General features: G+C 52.1%; 1 protein-coding gene across 1 annotated transcript in view; it reads left to right on the forward strand.

The window, feature by feature from the left end:
- The window catches only part of LOC144944049 (prospero homeobox protein 1-like), a 53,513-nt gene that overhangs the window by 23,610 nt on the left and 8,286 nt on the right, over positions 1–21,617 (forward strand). Inside the window, 2 exon segments of the mRNA XM_078872080.1 lie at positions 2,910–3,018; positions 10,045–10,239. Of these exon segments, the coding sequence (XP_078728206.1) occupies positions 2,910–3,018; positions 10,045–10,239 (304 nt within the window).

Consider the following 21,617-nt stretch of genomic DNA (forward strand, 5'->3'; position numbering starts at 1 on the left):
CGGCAATTACTCTCCCCGGGGAGCACCGCGCCCGCCAATGTGGCTGTTTGGTGGCAGATAAAAGTCACCGTGGTGGCGTTTTCGCGGTGGCGCGGCGGTTTGCGCGGCATGCCGTGACCGCGGTGGGCCTGAGTTCGGTTCCCGGTCACGTCGAGCGTCTGTGACGTGTACAGCTTCCCTGGCTTGTGTGGATTTTTTTTAGTTTTAGGGTGGTTCTGTTTGTTGGCTCTGCACGATGTCTGACGTTTCCGCTGCACGTTCTGGGAGCTTCTTCAGGAACCCCTTCCGGAAGAGGCTCCCCAGCACAACGGAGCGAAAGCTATCGTCGGGCCGTGAGTGTCAAAAACAAAAAACCCCGCGCGGTGTGGCGAGCGCGAGATATCCGAACCGCTCCCACTAACCAGCACTGACCGGCGTGGTGAAGTACGGTCAACCGTGCCCCACATGACCACCTCGGCGTGGAGAGGAGTGAGCTTCGCCGCAAAAACGTTGTTTACTCGCACGGGCGAAGGTTGCAGTTGCAACGCGCGTTAAAATACATCGGTGGTGGACTATTTACAACCGAACAATAATAACGGCAATGGCCTTAAACTTTCAAACTGTTAATTTTTTTTCTCATCTTCGCGCTCTATTTTCGTTCGCGCCAGAGTTCGCAAGAATTACACTTTCAGAGGTGGCATTATAGAATGCTAAAAGCATTTGAAAGCAAATAACTGGGATTGCGAGTGCATTGTCCTTCAATGGCATTTTCCGAAATGTAACGTTGTCTCCGACCCAAGGCGATGCAAAGTCTGCATGAGAGCGCGTCCTTGAAAATTACCCATGTTGCCGTGCGCATCTTGTGTGTGTGTGTGCGCGCGCGTGCACGTGTGCACGTGTGTGCGCGCGTGTGCACGTGTGCACGCGCGCGCACACACGTTTTTACCTTAACAGATGCAGGCAGAGAAATGTAAATGGGTCACCAGCTGGGCAGGCCGAGAGCACGAGACATTTAATCATAGCCTGTTGGAGAGCCACCTGTCCGTCCACCGGCCGTCGTCTTGGCGTTGCGATTCCCCGTTCGAGCGCTGGGGGCCGGTTCGTTCCGCCGCGTCCCCCCCCCCCAGCCCACGTGCGCCGTGGTATAATGCAGTTAGGGGCCGGGGGTCTGCGCCTTAATCCCTGGGGCCTGCGCGTGGAGTGGAGTCGTTCGGTGAGGTCGGGAGTTTTGCAGGTGACTTGAACGGGGGTGGGGGGGTTTGTCTTCGAGCGTTGATCTCTGCGACCTCTGTGACCTCTGTGACCTCTGCGACCTCTGTGACCTCTGCGACCTCTGTGACCTCTGCGACCTCTGTGACCTCTGCGTGCTCGTGTCCCGTACTCCCTGCTGCCTCCAGCTCCTGCGCCTCGTCCTTATCAGCATTGTCCTCATCATTCATGAACGGTGGTGAGATGTTAACTACCTTGCCTGGTATGCAGGAGGTCGTGGGTTCAATCCTAGACCTGACGCCTGCTGTATGTTCTCCCCGTGGTCGCGTGGATTCTTCTCCAGGTCCTCCGGTTTTTCCCTCCACATTTAGAAACATGCGTTTAAAATATTTGGCTGCTACACAGCTTGCTTCTGAAAAAGAACAATATTACTCCGTGGGCTTTACCTGGTAAAATAAAAGTTTTTTTAAAGTTTCGGCTTTAATCATCGGCCATCGTCAAGCTGCTGCTGGATGAAGTGCCGCCACCATCGCGTCTCGCGACCCCGCGCTGTAATAATTCACCCTGCACACGTCACACTTCTGTTTTTATTGCATATCTGGTTGCGCAATCATTTTTTTTGTTATAGTCGTAGAGAGTCAGCTTTGTAGCCCTTCCGGAACATGTACATGAGTCACTCACGGATGGAGTGTGTCTTCATGTATATTTGTATGCTGTAAAATCGCCACTGTGCAATGAGTGTACGTCATCATAAATGCATGCATATGTAATGTACACATGCACATTCTGGATGCACGAAATGTATTGGCCACAACTGCCACAAGGCAACACTTGGCATTCACGATGTTGGTGCTGATCCCGTGAGCGTGAGTGTGTGTGCACTGGGGAGCGGTAGTGTAGCGGTTAGCGTGCTGCGCTACGAACCCAGAGACCCGAGTTCAATTCCCGCTCACAGCCAACACCAGTGATGATTATCTGAACCGAGTATGGGCCTCTCCTAGGTCGACTCAGCCTCAAATGAGTACCTGGTGTGGTGTGTAAAAATCGCCACCAGGGAGACAGTCGGCCGGGCGTGGTGTTGCCACCCACCCCCTTGTGTGCCGTGCCGGCCTTCATAGGTGCTCGCTAACAGCACTTGCTCCAACAGTCTGTTTAGGCTATACAGGGGATCTTTTTCTTTGTTTGCAGGTTATAGCTTAATAGGGTAGCAGTTAGCGCATTGTGCTTTCAACCCACAAACCCGAATTCAATTCCTGTTAATGGCCAACATCAATGAAGAATATCTGAACCGGTCTTGGACCTCTGCTAGGTCAACTCAGCCTAAAAGGGGATCCTGGTGTTTAAATGAGTACCGGCTCGGTGCGGTGACGGCAACCAACACCCACCCTCTCGTGCGTCGCGCGAGAACTTCGTAAGCGCTCGCTAACAGCACTTGCCCTGACATTCTGCGCAGCCTACAAGGGGGACGTTTGTCTGCGTGGGTGCGTGCGTGCGAGGCGAGCGAGCGCGAGTGAGGTGCAGTGAATCGACAGTGTTGACCTTCGCCGCCGACCTTGTAGCCACGCGCACGCACCGTGGGTTAATGTCGTCGTCGCCCCCCCCCGCCCCCACCCCACCGCCCCCCACCCCCTTATCCGAGACAAAAGGGGCTCAATCGCATTTCGTGAGCTCTCGCGGTCTGCTGTCGTTTTGAGATCTTTGTCCTTGACTCTGGGGGACCACCTCCAGGAGGGCCTCACTCCGAGCCACCTCAAGAAGGCCAAGCTCATGTTCTTCTACTCGCGCTACCCCAGCTCCAACATGCTCAAGATCTACTTCTCCGACGTCAAGGTGAGGGCTCGCGGTGACACGCGTGGGTGGTGGGTGGGGAGGGTGGGTGGGCGGGCACGGGGCACGGGCTGGGGGGCACCCCCTCAAGATGGACCCACTCCGGTGGCATTCATCTCATTAGGACGCTCACAAAAGGACCTCTCCATAGTTGAGAACATTTTAATTTATGGAGATCAAACAGTTTTTTTTAGTTGACTACATTTTGGCGTAGCTGAGAATTAGGTGAATCATCAGCTTTAAGTGGACAGAGAGAGAGAGAGAGAAAAAAATCTGGCGCTTCATGTTGCTCTGCTGGGCGAACGCAACTCTAATTTGATGGCGCTCTCACGGGACCCTTCCAGAATGTGTTTGTTTGGATAAAATGTTATCGCTTAAAGAATGTTATTACCACTCCGCGACTCTGCAGGGACGATCGCTTGTGCGGGTGGCCCCCCTTGCTCGCTGCGGAGACGCACACTCAGCCGTATTGTGCGGGTCTGCAAATTCAAAAAACGTGCTGCCGTAATTGGCCAATTTGTTTTATAGGGTTTTTTTTTTTTGCCAGAGCGAGAGCTTTCATTTTGCAATACTTAACATCTTTGCAAGATTTGGCACCGGTGGGGGGGGGGGGGGGTGGGGGGATGGTGTTCACGACGGTTTTTGGCAGGACACCACGCTGCCCAAACGTTGTGGCGACTTTCGTTTCTCCGACTTTTCTCACACGGACTCTTTGTTGAGGGCACTTTGTCGCACGCGCATGCACGCGGCATTGCGACGTGCGTCGTCGTTACGAAAACAAAACAGAAAGCAACTTCCACCTTCGAATTCGTGCAACTTTGCAGATCACCCAGCGAGCGTGCAGCCCGCGATCGGGACGCTGCGAGTTCAAATCCCTGGTTCGGGCACATCTTCGTCTCCAGGGTCGGCAAAAAATTTGCATCACTTTGTTTGGAAGGTCACCAGGTGGGGAGTTGCCCAGTGGAGAGAAAATCTCGCCATGGGATTGTGGAATTCCCACCACTGGCTCAGGTGTGTAAATGGGATGTTGAGCACCAATGCCTCCCATGCTCATGATGTCACTTGGACTTTTTAAAATCATTCTGCGATTTAAACTATTTTACAAAAAGCGTGCATAGCATTACTTGGTGGCTGCTGCTGCTGGTGCGTTGGCAGTGGTGCACAAGCACAGCTGAACAACAACAACAACAAACTCGGCAACACTCGTCGATCTCGCCGTGTTGGCCTTAAACGTACAGTGGCCGACGACGGCTCTTCTTCATTAGCACGAGTGATTATGTTTACGCTTTTGTTTTTGTTCGGGCCATGGTTGGCGGTATTTTCCTGCGCGGCCGTTTCGTAGCCGTGGCCACCGCACTTGGCCGGTGTCGCGCGGTGCGCTGGAACTCCGGCAGGAGTGGGATGTTGTTGACGCGCTGTCGCACTGGCCGTCTTTATGCGCAAATAGCAGAATCTGAGCGCGCGAGCCCGTGCCCTCGGAAAAAAAAAATATCTGGCTGAGTGCAGCAATTTTGCGCAATAAAGATGCAAGTGATTTGAGAAGGCAGCTGCCTTGACGGTGGCTGGGTTGTCCCACCCTCTCCGACCCCCAACCCCCCTCCCCCTCCCTTGCCATGCCCCCCCCTCACCCCCCGCCCCCTCCCCCTCCCTTGCCATGCCCCCCCCCTCACCCCCCACCACCATGCCCCTCTCACCCCTCTCGCCGCACCCTTCTCAAACACTCGATCCCTTTCAATTAGAGCCGCGAATAAAACCAGACTCATTTCTCACCACGGCCAAAAGCGACAGCGTGATCTGTAATTATTTACAGATTTCGCCCCCCCGCCCTCCCCCCCCCCATTTCACCCTCTAACGCTGTTAAAACAGAAGGACCCTGTGAAATGAAATGGATTATTTTTCATGTTTAAAGCAACTGAAAAAAGCCAGTAAGTTCACCAGCAAACTGGCTGGTTAGTAGGAATAAGTTTAGGATTAAAACATCTCGGGAGTTTGCATTTCGAAGGGCGGCCTCAGATCTCTGTTTGGTTTTCGTATGTCCGGATCATCTTCACGATGTAATAACATACTGCCATGTGCCCTCGTCCTCATGAATGTCACATCATCTGATGCCATGTGACATCACTTGTGGCAGGCACAGCAGTGCTTGAGTGACCTGTACGTATGTACGTTGAACTTTTTTCGCACCATACGCAAACGACCATGCTGATTGGAGGTGCGGGGGGGGGACAACGAGCAACGTCACTTCCCGTGATGTCGCGTTTTTGGAGACAGCCGGTCGTAAATAACTAAAAATCTTTTGGCTTACCCGAAATTTCCTAGCTATGCCGAATCTTTGGATTTTTTTCCCGAATCATCCGAAATTCAGGAACGCATCCCGAGCATTTGAGTGAGCGAGCGGGCGAGCGAAGGGGGGAGGGGAGGGGGGGAGCAAGAGAGCAAAGAGACAGAACGACTCGAGTCCTCGCTGTCGTATCGCCCACGGCTGACAGGCAGCACGCAGTGACACAGCGAGAGACGCCCGGCCATCGGTCTGTGGAATTAAGATGTCAGTGTGATTGTTTAGTGTGCTCTTTCGATAGGCCCGCGCTGAATATGTATCTTCGGGAAGGTATAGAAAAAAAATGAAAATGAGGGAGGCGAGAGAATGGGAGACGGGGAGAGAGAGAGAGATGGGGCAGTCGCGCAGGAGAGGTGGATTACGGAGGTGGGGGCGGTGGTGGTGGTGGTGGTAGAGGCGGGAGGGGGTCCCTAGGGGGGGACCCACCGCTTCTGTTCGGCTCAACAAAAGCGGGCTGCTTGAAAGAGTGCTCGTTTTGCTGTCATATCAGTGCCAGGCACGCATCTTTAAAAAAAAAACCACGGGCACCAGATTTGTTTGGAGTGCTTAACAAGGGCATCGCTATTAAGGCATTTTACCAGGATGTGCGTTGCCTTTTGAAAAGGAGAATGATGAATACACAAAAGGCTTAGTGCAGCACATTCTACTGCGCCTGTTCGTTTAGATCACAGAATTACGCCGGTTTTCAGGGGGAGCGGAAAAAAAGCCCCTTTGATTGACAACACACTGGCAGGATTTCATTTTGAAGCAGAGTCGAGTTTTCTCTTTTTTCAAATTAGGCCACACTGAATGAACCGTGTATATAAATGCCAATTTCATCCAAGGGATGATTTGGAATATAATGATTTACTTTTGACAAACATTTGAAACTTTTAATTTTTTTTCGCCCGACACACGCGCACGCGTGTTTTAGCGAAAGTGGTGGATCTACACGACGGCACTGTACACGGAACCCAGGCCGTTTCACTCGTACCCCCCCCCACTTGCTCCCTCGCCCTCCTTCTCCTCACCCCACCACCTCCCTCTTACGAAAATCAAGGGGGGGGGGGGGGTGGGGGCGCGGCGTCGAAACAGTGAACAGACGGAGCAAATGCAGACAAGTTGGAATGAAACTGGATACACGTGCTCGGTCAAAGCCACTCTCAGTCCCCGCTCTTAATCAGATCCGTGCGGGCATCTGGCGGTGGCGAAATCGGACAAACAAGACGCGAGCGCGCTGGGTTAAGTGCATGTTTGAACCCCCATGCGCAGTCGAAGCAATTTCTGGTGACGGCCGTCCACTTCTCCTTTTAATTAGCCGCGGCAGAAGCCCACGCGCGGCACAACAAAACAGCAATTACAACGCAGATGCGGAGTTTGGGCCAAGCCGCTGCTGCCCCCCCCCCCCCCCTTTGATTGCACTTCTTGCCACTGCCATTTCCATCCATTACCCTCTGGCCAATGCATTTTGACGCATTAAAACTCCTTAGAATGCCCGCACAAAGGGACTCAAGTACCGGCTCTGTCATTACGCCCCATTAGGTTGCGTTGGCCTCAGCTGGCAGCGGCGATGACACTCAGCTGTGAATAATTTTTCATAACATGGACGTTTTCCTGGAGATAAGTGATAAGCGGGGGGGGGGGGGGTGAAGGAGCATGGTAATAGCACAGACAATGCAAATCGCCTCCGAGATGGCGTGTTTAGAGTTCTCTGCGAGGGGCCAGAGGGAGGGATGGGGGGCGGGGGGGCGGTGAGTGGGGAAGGGAATACGTAAATGAAAAGCACAACAAAAAACTTTATTTCGCAAATGTGGTCATTGGCAGGGTTCCATGCGGTAATGAATGCTTTAAAATCAGGCACTATGAAATTGCTGCGTTTTAAATCAAAGTAAAAAACAAAAACAGACCCGGAGCAAAACAAACCAATATATTATGTAAATATTGCTTATCCGGAGGAAAGTATTCATCAAGATGCGCTTTGGCTCCAGAGTCCTTCAAACACCTTACGTCACCGCACCCTCCAGTCGTCGTCATCATCGTCGTCGCGGTCGCGTCGCTCGCGGCTCGCGTGCCACACACGGCGCCGTCGCCCTGTGGTTGCCCCGCCTCGTGGCGCACCGAGCACAGCCAGCTGGTGGCGCACGGCAACGCCGAGCCTCCGGCTCTTCCACCGCCAATCCTGCTGCCGCCAATGTCACCGCTGTCTCCGCCGCCGTCGCCACCAACACCACCATCACTGCTGCCAACAACACCACCATCACTGCTGATACCACCAACACCACCATCACTGCTGCCACCACCAAGACCACCACGACTACCGCCAACACCAAATGCCACAATCACTGCTGCCCCGATCAGCGCCACCGCCCCAACAACACCATCGCTGCTGCCACCACCGCCAACACCAACAATGCCACCTCCATTATTACCACCACCACTTCAACCATCACCGCCGCTGCCACCACGATGATCACCAGCACTGCCAACAAGCAAGAGCCAACACCACGGTCACCAACACCAGCACCGCTACCACCTGCCGAAAACAGCCCCAACCACCACCGCCGCTGCGGTGACCCCCTGAGCCTCCTCTCTCTCTCTCTCCGCGCACCGTGCCGAGGGACGCCGGGGGTCCTCCGGTGCTCCACGCCGGGAGGTCCTCGCCATTAGTGTCTGAGCCCACCTCGGGCGACCGCCAGCGCCGGTGTTAAGCCTCAAATACACCGGGCCTCCCGGGAGCCGTTCTGCGCAGATAAAATAGGAGACTCATTTATAGCCGCGCAGATTAGATAAATGGAAAGCGGTTATAAATCGGGCGCGGAGGCACAGCTGGCGCATGTAGCGCCGGCGTGCGTGCGCGAGGAAGACCCGGTGGTGGTGTACGGGGGGGGGGGGTGTCTTGCGAGTCGCGGCTCGGAGTGCGTAAAATACGAGCGACGTGAAAGATGCGCCGCTAACTCGGTGACGGGCCTGGCGTAATAACCGTTTTCGAGGGGTGTCACTCCTTGTTCGTTCGTTCGTCCGTCCGTCTGATCGTATTTCCAGGTAGCCGGGCGCCGCGCGCGTCGTGTGAAAGTGGCGCGATTGTTGTCGCGAGATGATACGGTCCACAATAAATGTTTCGCGGTGTGAAAGAAATACTATTTTGCGCGTGCGTGCATAAATGTATGTGCGCGTATATAAAACTGTGCATCGTTTTTTTTTGCCCCATTTTTGTCTGGGCGCAATTAAATTACGCATCGTTTTGGTTCCTGTCTGGGAATAGTTGGGTGCTTATCTGGTGACATCAGCCAGCTGATGCTGCTGATGATGCCGATTTTAACTGGGCCTGTACCAATTCACGTCCTCCGCCGCACGATGAACTGTCGTGGGTCAGGGGGTAACTGCTCCATTTCCGAATCGACTCTTTGTAGCGTTTGACCCAAGTAACCGATGTGGTGAGACCAGTGGCGTTAAACTGTAGCAGAATCTGAAATCGCAATCGTTGCGTGATCTTGCTTGATGCAGACCTTGCACGGGCGCGACCATTGTTTGATTTATTTTGGCCGATACTTTGTAAAAAAAGAATTGTCTCAGTCAATGAACCTATGAATCACTTCTGTCCCTTCGACTCCGACTCTCCAACCAACCCAAGCTTCAACACCGGTCCCGAGCCTGCTTGTATTGAACCGATGCTGCCGCCGATGACATTCACTCCCAGAAGGCTGTGCAGCGCGAAGGGTTGCGCGTACGCATTTTTTTTTAAACTTAATTTTGTTCCATTCTGTGGCCGCACAAATACGTAAAAGAGGAGGCGTCGTTTTACACCACTACGGCAAACAAAAATCTTCCACAACGACGCGCGACAATGAATCGGCGTCGAGCGTCGTTGGAAGAAGAGGAGCGTGGGGAAGAGCGTTGGCGAGAGCGGAACAATGGTGGCTCGGCCGCTCGCGCTCAGCCGCGCTCCGTGCGCCGGGCAGCGCTGGCGGGGAGGGGACGTGGAGGACGGGGGCGAGCGTTCCCTGCCCACGCCCGGGCCCTGCGCTGTCTGGTGGGCATTTACCAGATGCCAGATGGGATGGCCCCTGGGGATTAGGGCTGGCAGGAATTAGTGCCGGCCTGGGTGGCACAAAGGCAAACCGTCGCCCTCCTACACCTGACCTCAATCCGCTCTCCCGCACGGCATGCCCACATCACACAGACAATGGCACGACGACGACGACGACAACTGATTGGGGGCAAAGGGGGGGAAAAAGAATGTAATGCGTAAACAAAGCTACCGCGCATACGACGTGTTTTAGTCCTCATCGTACTGTTGTTGGTTTATTTTGAAAGAAATGTATATTATGGTGGTTGCGGTGATGATAGCAGCGGCCTTGTCGTGTTGTGACAGGTTGCGTTATTAATTGATGCCGCGCGACAAATGCGTGTCGTATTTTTCTCTTTCCGCTGCCTTTGAGGGCTTCACGCGAGAGAACACACCATCATAATAATAACAGCGATACACCGAAGCGTCTGCAGTTGTATTCTATTACTGCTCGCGGTCTTTTGCCAAACGTCCGCGTTAATGAACATGTAATTATCTTTGTGTTCTTTTTTTTTTACAAACGAACACGTCCAATATAGCGCGCGTCCCGGGAGCTGAAGGTTTTTTTTTTTTCACGATAAAAAAATTTTTTTTGCTGTCGTTGACGCCGCCTTGCATCCCCCCTCTCTCTCCTCCGCGCCCGCAGTTCAACAGGTGTATCACGTCGCAGCTCATCAAGTGGTTCAGCAACTTCCGCGAGTTCTACTACATCCAGGTGGAGAAGTTCGCGCGGCAGGCGATCACGGAGGGCGTGACCAACGTCGACGAGCTGAGGGTGACGCGTGACTGCGAGCTCTTCCGGGCGCTCAACGTCCACTACAACAAGGCCAACGACTTCGAGGTGCGTGCGTGCGTGCGGTGGCGCACCTCCAGCGGCCAACCCGCGGGCCTGCCTCCCCCCAACCCCCTCTCGGCTTGCTCCGGTCTCTCTCCCACTCTCTGTCACACTCCCACTGCTGCCCTCCTTAAATAAAGGTCGCACATTTCTCTCTATCTGTTACCTTTTATATTCCTCATCGTTCCCACCCCCCGGTTCTCTCCCGGCACCGCGTCACGAGACTAGACGATCTGTTTGGAACTCTCGCAGAGCAGTGCAAGTCATTCGTGTTGAGAGAATGGTCCGTGGAAGCAGACACCACAGAGCTACTGCTGTGAGAGTTTCCTGCAAGTGACCTGAGCCCCCCTGCTGAAGGCTCGGCCTCGTATTTAGATTTTTATCACCTAAGGTTTTTCTTGGGTTGGCTGCGTCTTGCCCCCCTTCAGTTTGTGTACCCGCCCCCCTTTTAAACAAGGCTCTGCTATTGGGTTGCCTTTGTGCCATACAGTAGGAGCCAGAACCATCCCACCCGCGTGTGCCACTGCGGTTCACGTTCATCACGTGACACTAAACGGTCAAACTTATAACATTTTAATTCTCAGATACGGATATTTTTGTAAGCCTACATGTTTGCTGAACGTCATCTCACTTCCACTTGAGAACCCAGTTTAATCGCGGGCAGCAGCTGTAGCCTGACTTCGAAAGCCAGGATCTGAGCGACGCCAGTTCAGCGCTCCGGCCGTCTCTCTTCCGGTTTCTATCGGACCCCTTGAGCCGGCTCGTCTATTCATTCATTCATACGCTTCGTTTTGTTTCGCTCACGTGCACGTATGCGCGCACGCTCGCTCGCCTTGCAGCCGTTTGAATACAGCGGAAGGCCACTTGGCTCTGTGGCGAGGCAACTCGGCCTGTTCACGGCATCCAAATAATGATTTTAATCTAAAAGTATGCGGCTGTAGCATCACCTTTTTTATGGGTGCCAAGGGGTTGAGACACCCCTACCCTGGCTGATTGTTGTTCATTGATGGAGGAGGGTGGGTGGTGTGGGGGTGGGTGGCTTGGCTTTAGGAATGGATTTAAAAGCAATGTCGCTTTAAAAAAAAAAAATGGGGGTGGGGGGAAAAAACATAAGCCAAGGAGAATCGAATTATTAGAGAAGCGTTCCGCGCGCCGGAAAGCAAGGGCGCGCGTACGTGCGCCTGCGGCTCCCGCACGAGCCCTCGGTCGCTCTCTCACCGGCGGTGTTGCGAAAGATGCCTCGCTTGGCGGCGCGATCCCCCGCGGGGAAGCGCGACGCCGAGAAGGGTGTCTTCTTCCGATCGGCACCGAATTATTCCGACCAGAGGTCGCAAACGGGTTTTGATTCCTTACCCGTACCTGTACCCGACCGCACCAGGGTCGCAAAAGGGTACCCGTACCCGTACCCGGCCGTACCCGTACTCTACCCGTACCCGGCCGGGTACGGGTAGGGTACGGGTACCTGATTGCGACCTCTGGGATGAAGCCATGTTGCAGGCGCGGGTGGGTTGATTCTAGGAACTTGAATTGTGAGAAGAGACAAGACGTTGGGAAATGAGTGACAAACAGTTACTCACCAGTGACTCACGGCCTACCCGTACCTGGCCGCACCAGGGTCGCAAACGGGTACCCGTACCCGGCCGGGTACGGGTAGCCGGGTATCGGGTAGGGTACGGGCATCGTGTACCCGGTTGCGACCTCTGATTCCGACCGGCACAGAGTACTCCCGCAGAAGAAAGCAGCGGATGAGGGACGCGTGACCGCCCTCTGTGTGTGTGCGCGCGTTTGCAGCCACGCGTCCGTGGCTTCTGCGGTTCGTGCGACGATGCAGAGTGCGTGCCCGCTAAAATCAATGCTACTGGTGGGCGGTGTGTTTTCAGAGGCCCACAGAGGTTGACGGCCCAACAACAGCAAAACTATTTCGTACGTTTGTGAGGACGGACGGACGGCCGTTGACGAATTATTTAACGGTCGTGCCGTGCTGCTCGAGTTTGGTTTATGCTTTTCTGTTAAGCGCAAGTTTCTGTTTATACATGACCTTGTGTGGTATTGAAGGTTTTGCAGCGTGGGAAGGGGGGGAGGGTTAAAGGGCAATTCATAAAATTGCCTATTGAGGTCCTGAGACGTGGAAACCGTTAAGTGACATTTGCGTGCGTGCGTGCGTGCACGACTGTGCGTGTGTGCGTGCGTGCACGCGTGTGCGTGTGCATTTAGACCGTGTGCATGCCCCGCGCTTGGTGCTGCCAGAGTTTGATCGTCTGGAACGTCAAAACCCCCTCTTACTGTATTCTCTCCTCCGTAATCCTTAACGGAACGTCCTGTAAATTTAACTTTGTACGGCATAATCCGTACCAGCATAAAATCCATAAGTCAACTTTCTAGCTGTTGTATTTATTTATATATTTAGTCCCACCCCCCCCCCCAGCAGATATTCCATGGATTATAATGCAGAAGCTAAATCATGGAAGATTCCCCCCCCCCCCCCCCCCCCCATGGCATCGCCGCTAGGGTCTGCTTGGTTGGATTCACAGCCCCGCGGAGTGCACCCAGTTCCAGCTGATGACCTGGAGGATTTTCTCTCCCTCTTCTCCCCCCCCCTCCATCTCTCGCTGCCCTACCCTCCTGCCTTTAGCCCAAAGCACACAACTAGCACATCAAATCACATCTAATCCCTTCCCATCCTAATTCCCTTTCTTAATCAGTAGTGAGTGTCCTTAATTTCACCACAGACGCGCGTGACTGGGATGTTATGGCATGCAGCGGGACGACCCGTGCGCGATTCTAAGCTCGGTGGAGTTGGAGCCGTGTGTGTGTGTCCGTGTGTCCATCCGTGCGTCCCTGTCTGTCCTTCCGTGAGCGCGTGTGTATGTATTTCCGTTGCTCGATGGAGTGCCGGGCGGTCCTAGTGGCGTAGCATGACGTGGTGTAGCGCGGTTGGCATGTGCCAACCCGATAACTACGCCACTGCACTACCCACCACCATCGAAGTGGCGTCGGGTGGTTGGCATGGGCCCTGAGAGCAAGGGATTAAATATGGGTGGCCCCTTTCCCATTCCATCTAATCTCCTGCCCTTTTAGTAGCCCGGTGCCAAGGCCCCCACCGACCCAGTGTCCCCCAGTTGCAGTTGCACCGCCTGCACACTCGATTGGTGCACCACTGGGCAGCGCACACCTCCGTTGGCAGTCCACGGCCAGCGGTGGAAATTCCACATTCTGGCTGCAGGAGCCAGTTGTTTACTCATCGGACATAATCCTGGTTTACTGCCCACAAAGTGGAACTCATTTTAATCGACCACAAAAGAGATCGTGTTGGTGGTGAGCTAATTCGACCCGTGACCGGGATTAGAACTTGCGACCTTTCCGAATGCGACAGGCAGGAGCTCGGGGCACGCTACCGCCACCCCGTATGAACACAACGGCGCGACCACAATAAAATAATAGCGAACCACAGAGAAACCGAAATCAAGAAACCGCGCGGCACCTGAAGTGGTCCTCGCATGCAAGCACTTTAATCTTCGTACATCGCGCGCGCGTGACAAATATACGTCCGCGAGCCGCTCAAAAGCCCCGGGAACGGCCACTTCGTTCGGAGAGACCCGCGCGGACCCCCCCGCTTTTAGCCGTCCCATGACGCTTGGCACGAAGGCTTTCGTCGGCACCCTCCCTGCAAAAAGGGACCCATTTCATCCGAGTGACACTTTGGAGCCCAAGCCGGTTCTTTGAAGATGCGGATGTTTTTTTTTAGCCCTTTGAAGGCAAAAGGACTCTGCTATCGTTGCCTGCGCGGTGTCTCTCGCCGGTGTGACCTTGGTGTTTGTGGCAAATTGTTCGCGACAGTGAAGCGAACTGCCTTTTTCCTATTCTCACTGTCATATCTCCTTCCCCTTAAATAGCCTTGATAATAGAACGAGGGGGTGGAGGAGGAGCGAAAAAAAAATATTTTTTTGAATGTTTTTTTTACATTCACTCATGCAGACCAGCCTTCTGCCACTGGTGTCCTTCAATCCTGACTCACCCGCATGTGCTGGTCAATAATTACCTTGGAGCTTGGAGAGGGGGCGGGGGGTCGGGGGGAGGGGTGCAGGATGGGGGGGCGGGCAGGCGGGGGGGGACAAAAAACAACAACACGGAAAAAGTTTTGACAAACGGCAAGGAATAAAGCCAGGACCCATATCAAACGGAGAGGGCCCTTGCCTGTAAACATCTGGCAGCGCACCAGGATTGGTTCCAGCAAGCTTGACTCTGTCGACGAGACGCTGAATGTCGAAACTGGTCCACAGTTTTGGCTGTACGTGAAATCCAATGCTGTTGAAGTGATACGCACTCCCATAAGGCTGTGCGCCCGAAGGGAGGCAGTAAATAAATAGTTTAACGTGCAGCGAAGGAGGCGAATGATCCACTTATTTATCGCCATCAGCCATTTTCCATCCACTGTTGGATGGACGTCTCCCGCCACGCCGTCGCTATCCCTCCACGGTCCTGCGTCGCCAGCGTCCACCTCTCACCCTGCACGCGAAACCAAATGTCACCACCACCCCGCCTCTCGCAACGCGCTCTCCCGCACGCGCCTGCCACTCCGTCACCGGCCTCGTCCGTCGGGCCATCAATCCCGTGTCTTGAGCCAAACCAAGCACCCCCCCCCGTCCGCCCGCTCAACTGTTACATTTCTCTATGGCTCCATCCGTGCGATTTGTTTGAAAAAACACGTTCCAAACGTTCGTCGCGTTCTGTGCCCATCAAACGTGCCTCCCCAACCCCCGTCGTCAGACCCAACGCGGCCGGTGGGATCCGTCCGTCGCATCCCCTTGATCTCCTCTCCAAGTGCCGTTTTTTTCTCATGGGCCAGCTCCCCCCAACGGCTGCGTAATTAGTCACTGCTCAGATTATAGTGAGAGCGTTTCGAAGCCCCCCCCCCCCCCCCCACTTTGCATTCGAGCTATTGTTTGTTATTCCCCTCTCTCAGCTCCCGGCGCTCCCACCGCAGAGCTGCCCGCGATGGTGCTTGTGTACAACAACAACAAAAGAACCCAAACTACGAATAATAACCGGAAGCGTCGTTACGCTTTTTAACGCAGTGGCAGTAATTCCGTCAGCAAACCGCTGTCCCCCCCCGCCGCCCCCACCTCTGTCTGTCTACAAAAGAACCACACGGAAGATACGGAGGCGACGCTAGTGGCCCTTCTTATTTTGGCCACGTGCGTTTCTTGTGTTGTTATTTTTTCTTTGAACCATCAAACCCCTCTGAATCACGAGAACCCCCCCCCACCACCGAGTAAAGCCCATTGAGCTAAGAAGCACTTTTTATTTTCAAGGGCGACTCAGAACGTGTCAATTTGCCAATACAGCAGTCCCTCGCTTAACGTTTTTAATCCGTTCCACGAAAGCGACCGTTTCGCCGAAATAACTGTTACTAAAATTCACTCACAAGTTGAAAAAAAAAATCACTGAGTCTGCGAAAAACAGCAATGTTTCTACTGCCAAACAGAAAAGGCAATGTAAACAAAGCCAGTCGAGCTGTAAACGCTCATAAATGAGCGTCGCTGATTGGCTGAGGGCATGGCTCAGCCCCACTTACGAGCCCTCTGATTGGCCGATAATTGGCACCTGCGTGCATGACGTTAACATACCGTTAACCAACATTTTAACATTAATCGAAACAATGGGGTTCGATGGGAGCTGAAACGTTAACCGAAAAACCATTAATCGATGTCAAAGCAACATTTTAGCGTTCGTCAAAACCATGGGGTCCTATGGGAGGCAAAACGTTCACCGAAAAACCGATTGCCAATGTCACTGTTAACCGAGGGACTTCTTTACAGTAATCTCTCGTAATTCACGAACTTGTTATCCGCCAATCGCATCTGGAACTACGTCTGTGTAGGAGCAGTAACGACATCGCATCATCATCAGCATCATCATTCGCTGCATCCTTCGATTGTGCCGCATTATCATCGTAATTTAAGGTTAGTTCGTATCCACGGCAAATTTCCCAATCGGCTATTTTGTTTCTGCCAAATCCCGCACCGGCGTTCGTTGCGCCTCTGATTAGCCATCGTTGGCTATGCACGGTGCCAAATACGTTTAACATAAACTATTATTTTATACTTTAATAATATTTTTATTTATTTACTTCATGTTTAGTATAACCATTTTTTGTGTCATGATCCATTTTTGTGTTATGATCATGTTTTCGTATTTAACAGCTTTCGTAGGCCAAAATCATTATCCGCAAAATTTGCTATGCATGAGCATTTCCGGAAGATATCCCTCGCGAATAATGAGGGAATCCTGTAACAGGAATGATAATGAAAATACAGCGTTGGCTCGCTGTATTTTCCCTCTGCTTCTGACCTCCAATATGTAGGGTAGGGGCGTAATGGCGCTTCAATTAATTTGATCAATGATTTGCAATAGATTCTCGGGTTAGGCCATGTAACAATAGAGGCAAGCATTGTTGTGGTAACCCTCCACCACCCAACGTAGCCCGAGAAACGCGAGATTGTCACGCGTGCAAGCGTTTAACGTGCCAATTAACGATTGCCAGTTGTACGTGTGATTTGTGATGACTTGGGATGTGGGCGGCGAGCCGCGTCTGTACGAATCGATGCTTCTCGATGTGTTTACTCCGAATGGTTACAGCCCAGAACCGTGAGTGATGGCGACGACTTGGGGAAACCTTCATCCAGCAGTGGATTGACAATTGCTTATAACGATGCTACTTGAATGCAGTGAGTCGCGCGATTCCTCCAGCAACTTGAGGCCGCTGTTTTCACCACAGTGTTACAAAAGGAATTGATCATTGCATTGGCTCTTAAAATACATTGTGAACTTGTATAGAATCGTCTTCATGTGACCGCATCTGAAGCGGCTGTGCAGAGGCAGAGGAGGAAAGTTCTGAGCCTCGACTTGAACAGGGACAGGGAGTTGACAGCACGGATGGCAGGGTGGGAGGGCGTTCCAGGCCATGGGGGGCAGTGGAGGAGAATGAGTAAGTCTTGATTTGAAGCTTTCGTGATTGCAGGAATCCATACTCTCTGATTCTTTCGATAAAGTCACGTGGATAGAAAAAAAAATAAACACGACGTTTCGGTCGCAACACAAGCGTCCGTCATCATGGGTGATGACGGACTTCCCACTGAGCGAAGGTTGAGTGGGGGGCTTTGATGGGATGCCTTGGTTACGGGAGCGGGGAGTCGAGTGAGAAGAGAGAGAGAGAGGTGGGAGAGTGAGTGGAGGGGAATAGAGTGAGAGATGGGGGGGGGGGGGAGGTCGTAGGCCCGGTGCAAGTCGATGGATGATCTTGGAGGCGGTGAGTGTGCGATCTTCAAAGCGATCAAGGGGGCTGGATTGGGAGCCGGTGGAGCGTCCGAGGTAACGTCGTCACGTGGTCTCGTTCACGGGTGCCGCGTGAGAAGTCGTGACCGTGAATCGCGACACTTCATCAACTCGCTGGGACGGAGGGGTCAGGGGGAGAGGGTTGAGAATCATTCCACCCTGGGATGTTTCGGGAGACGGGGGAGGGGGGTGGGAGACCACCACAGTCCCCGCACGAGTTGTCCTTTGTTGTTGACACCGCTTGACCGTGGCAGCATTGCGCGGCGCAAATTATGTCGCCGTTTTACCCACAATGCTCCCTGCAGCAACAGCATCTGTTAAGCCTCTGAACCCGTGGTTATTCTCAGCCTTGTTTTGGCTCAAGGTGTACCCCCTTGTTGAATTTGGTTGCAACCCAGTGTAGTGCCCCCCCCCCTTTGCCCCTGAGCCAAACGTGGTTCTGATAAATAAACGCATGAATGAATGAACATCAGCATTTTAACCAATTGTCCATTTCGCGAGGTATCCTAACTAGTTAAGTGACTGCAAGCGAATAAATATATATTTTATTTTTTCTGATAGAATATAGTATTGTCATTGGTATGACATAAGTATACCAAGTTTGCAGTCGATACCACATTGGGAAGTGGGTTAAAATTGAGTTACAAGATTTGAGGATACAACGACAACAACAACAGACAGAGTGAGTTAAATGAAAGCGTGTAAATAAAACAAAGTCAACGGACGCTCTTGGCGCGTGACGTCATTTGTTTGTGCTCGCCGGTTACCCTTGGAAACCGCGTTGTTTACGTTGTTTACCATCAATGGGTTTGTAAAGGTATATTTTTTTTATCGTTCTCGGTTACCGTATTGATAAACAAAAAAATTCCGTACTTATTTTATATTGGCAGATTCGTACGTGATCATTCACCAATGGCTCTCACGTATGATGTAATTTCACACGTGTAAAATCACCTGACGTACCCCCAGGGGTTATTCCCCCCCCCCACCCGATTTGATAACCGCTGCTGTAAACTAAATAATTAAGCAGACAAGACACATCCTTCACATATCCGTCCCGCAACATAAAAAAATAAGAGAGTCTTGTTTACACGAGCCGATTGGTCACACGGCCTTCTGGGATTGCATAGTTTCGATTCAACACAAACCTACCCCCGTATCAGTGTCGGCATTCGGTTTCTCGTCAGCAGTGTCAGGCTTGCGCGAACCAACGCTGGTGATCTGCCAGATGTTTGTATTTGGCTGCTATAAATTTCCACGTGATTAGCCACTTCGTTGGGCTTTCCACTTGTGGCCATGTCGCTTCTGAAAAAGAGCTATACAGCTCAATGGGTCTTACCTGGTAAAATAAACAAAATAGTTTATAGTTTTACGGTTTTATATGTGTGTTTAATTTTTTTTCGAACGTCGCCAACCGTGCTAATCGGAGGTGCGGGGGAAGGACAACAAGCAAATCACAAAAAGCAGGTCTAAAGAAATGAGTTTTCAATCTCGATTTAAAAGTGCATAGCTCCTGTGGCTTCCGAATATCGGCATGAAGAGCGTTCCAGACGTTCGCAAAAGGGTATGTGAATGCACGCGATGCCGTGACCGTCTCTATTTGATGGTTACCGGCAAGGGCGCTTACCCGTCGTAAGGCACCAGTGCTAATTCACACTCTTAGTTTTTTCGGTAAAGTCACGTAGGTAAAAAATGAAATTAAAATTAATAAAAATAAAACAATAAAAAAATCACGACGTTTCGGAGGCAACACAAGTCTCCGTCATCAGGTGGGACCGTCACAGCCTGAAACGTCGTTATTTTATTTTTATTTTTATTAATTTTAATTTCATTTTTTACCTACGTGACTTTACCGAAAGAACTAAGAGTATGCACCAGTGCTAGTTTGACGCAAAACCGTGCAATCGATAACACACGATATTCCTGTAAACAAGTCTCTCTCCGTTTAACACGTAGGCTTTCGCGACCAATATCATCCATAATAGAGGTTTTTTTTGGGTTAGATCGTGTAAATATATCAATGTGTCGTTAAACCCGCCACCACCCGACACAGCCAATTCGTAAGGTTCGTCACGTGAACAGAATATGCCAATTCGTTACTAGTACAGCACACTAGTACACTCGTACAGAGCGTGTGGCTCTCCAACACACACCGGTGTGCTGTACGAGTTAAGAATGTGCACGTTCTGTTTACGTGACAACCCTTACGAATTGGCTGTGTCGGGTGGTGGCGGGTTTAACGACACATTTTTATATTTCCGCGATATAACCCAAAAAAAATCCTGTAAGTCTCTTTCCTTTCTTCAACGTCTCCCTCTGCCTCCTGCACGCCCCAGCAGCGCAGTCCAACCTCCCCACCAACCTCTGCCATGTTCCCCTCTCTCCATGGAGCTCCTCTCTCTCTCCCTTTTCCACACCCGGGGTGGAATCACCCCAGGTCACACGTCAACCCCGCCACACTGGCCAGAATTCGTCGTAAGACGGTCATTTTTTCTCGTTGAACTTTTTTTTCATTTCACCAGGTAAAGTTATGTAGCTCTTTCTCAGAGGCGAGCTGGCTATCACGAATGATAGCTCAACGAAGTGGCTTATCGTCGCGTGGGAATTTACAGCAGCCAAATTAATCTGAACGCGTGATGCTGATTGTAAATGTGGAGGGCGAAGTGGAGGCGGCGATAAAATCCACGCGACCACGGGGAGAGAGACATGCAAAGGGCTTCGTCAGGATCGGGATCGAACTCGCGACCTCCTGCATACCAGGCTAGGGAGTTAACATCTCGCCACCGCCGCACCCACTTGTTGATCGAGCGCTCGCCGATTCACTCCTGTGGTGACTCGCTCGCACGGCGGTCCATCAGCTGCTTGTTACTCTTCTAGCGCTACTAACGCGGTTACTCTTCCTGTGAACTTCACTCCTTGATTCCGAAACCCACGTGGAGGACTTGGTCTACCCGGACACTGACTGACTTTTTTTGTATCATCTATAGGGAACTAGAGGTCAGACAGTCCTGTAAACGGGGTCACGTGACACTCGAGTGACACTCGCCTACATGTATGTTCAACTTCTTTCGCACCATACGTAGCCAACCGTGCTAATCAGTCGTCACTTAACCTTAATGTAGACGTTTACCGCTTGCATAGTGCTCACCACTAACCTGTCGTCAACTGGTTAGTGGTGAGCATTGACTTATAGTGAATATGCGTGTCACAGTTAACATGCGTGTCACAGTGAACACATCTATAGTGAACACACGTGTTCCACAGTGAACACACACGTGTTCCACAGTGAACACACACGTGTTCCACAGTGGACACACACGTGTTCCACAGTGGACACACACGTGTTCCACAGTGAAAACACACGTGTCCCACAGTGAAAACACACGTGTTCCACAGTGGACACACACGTGTTCCACAGTGGACACACGTGTTCCACAGTGAAAACACACGTGTTCCTCAGTGAAAACACACGTGTTCCTCAGTGAAAACACACGTGTTCCACAGTGGACACACACGTGTTCCACAGTGGACACACACGTGTTCCTCAGTGAAAACACGTGTTCCACAGTGGACACACACGTGTTCCACAGTGGACACACACGTGTTCCACAGTGAAAACACACGTGTCCCACAGTGAAAACACACGTGTTCCACAGTGGACACACACGTGTTCCACAGTGGACACACACGTGTTCCACAGTGGACACACGTGTTCCACAGTGAAAACACACGTGTTCCTCAGTGAAAACACACGTGTTCCTCAGTGAAAACACACGTGTTCCACAGTGGACACACACGTGTTCCACAGTGGACACACACGTGTTCCTCAGTGAAAACACGTGTTCCACAGTGGACACACACGTGTTCCACAGTGGACACACGTGTTCCACAGTGAAAACACACGTGTTCCTCAGTGAAAACACACGTGTTCCTCAGTGAAAACACACGTGTTTCACAGTGGACACACACGTGTTTCACAGTGGACACACACGTGTTTCACAGTGGACACACACGTGTTCCACCGTGAATTAATATGTATTCCACCGTGT

This window comes from Lampetra fluviatilis, chromosome 33 (genome assembly GCF_964198595.1).
Source record: "Lampetra fluviatilis chromosome 33, kcLamFluv1.1, whole genome shotgun sequence".
NCBI lineage: Eukaryota > Metazoa > Chordata > Hyperoartia > Petromyzontiformes > Petromyzontidae > Lampetra > Lampetra fluviatilis.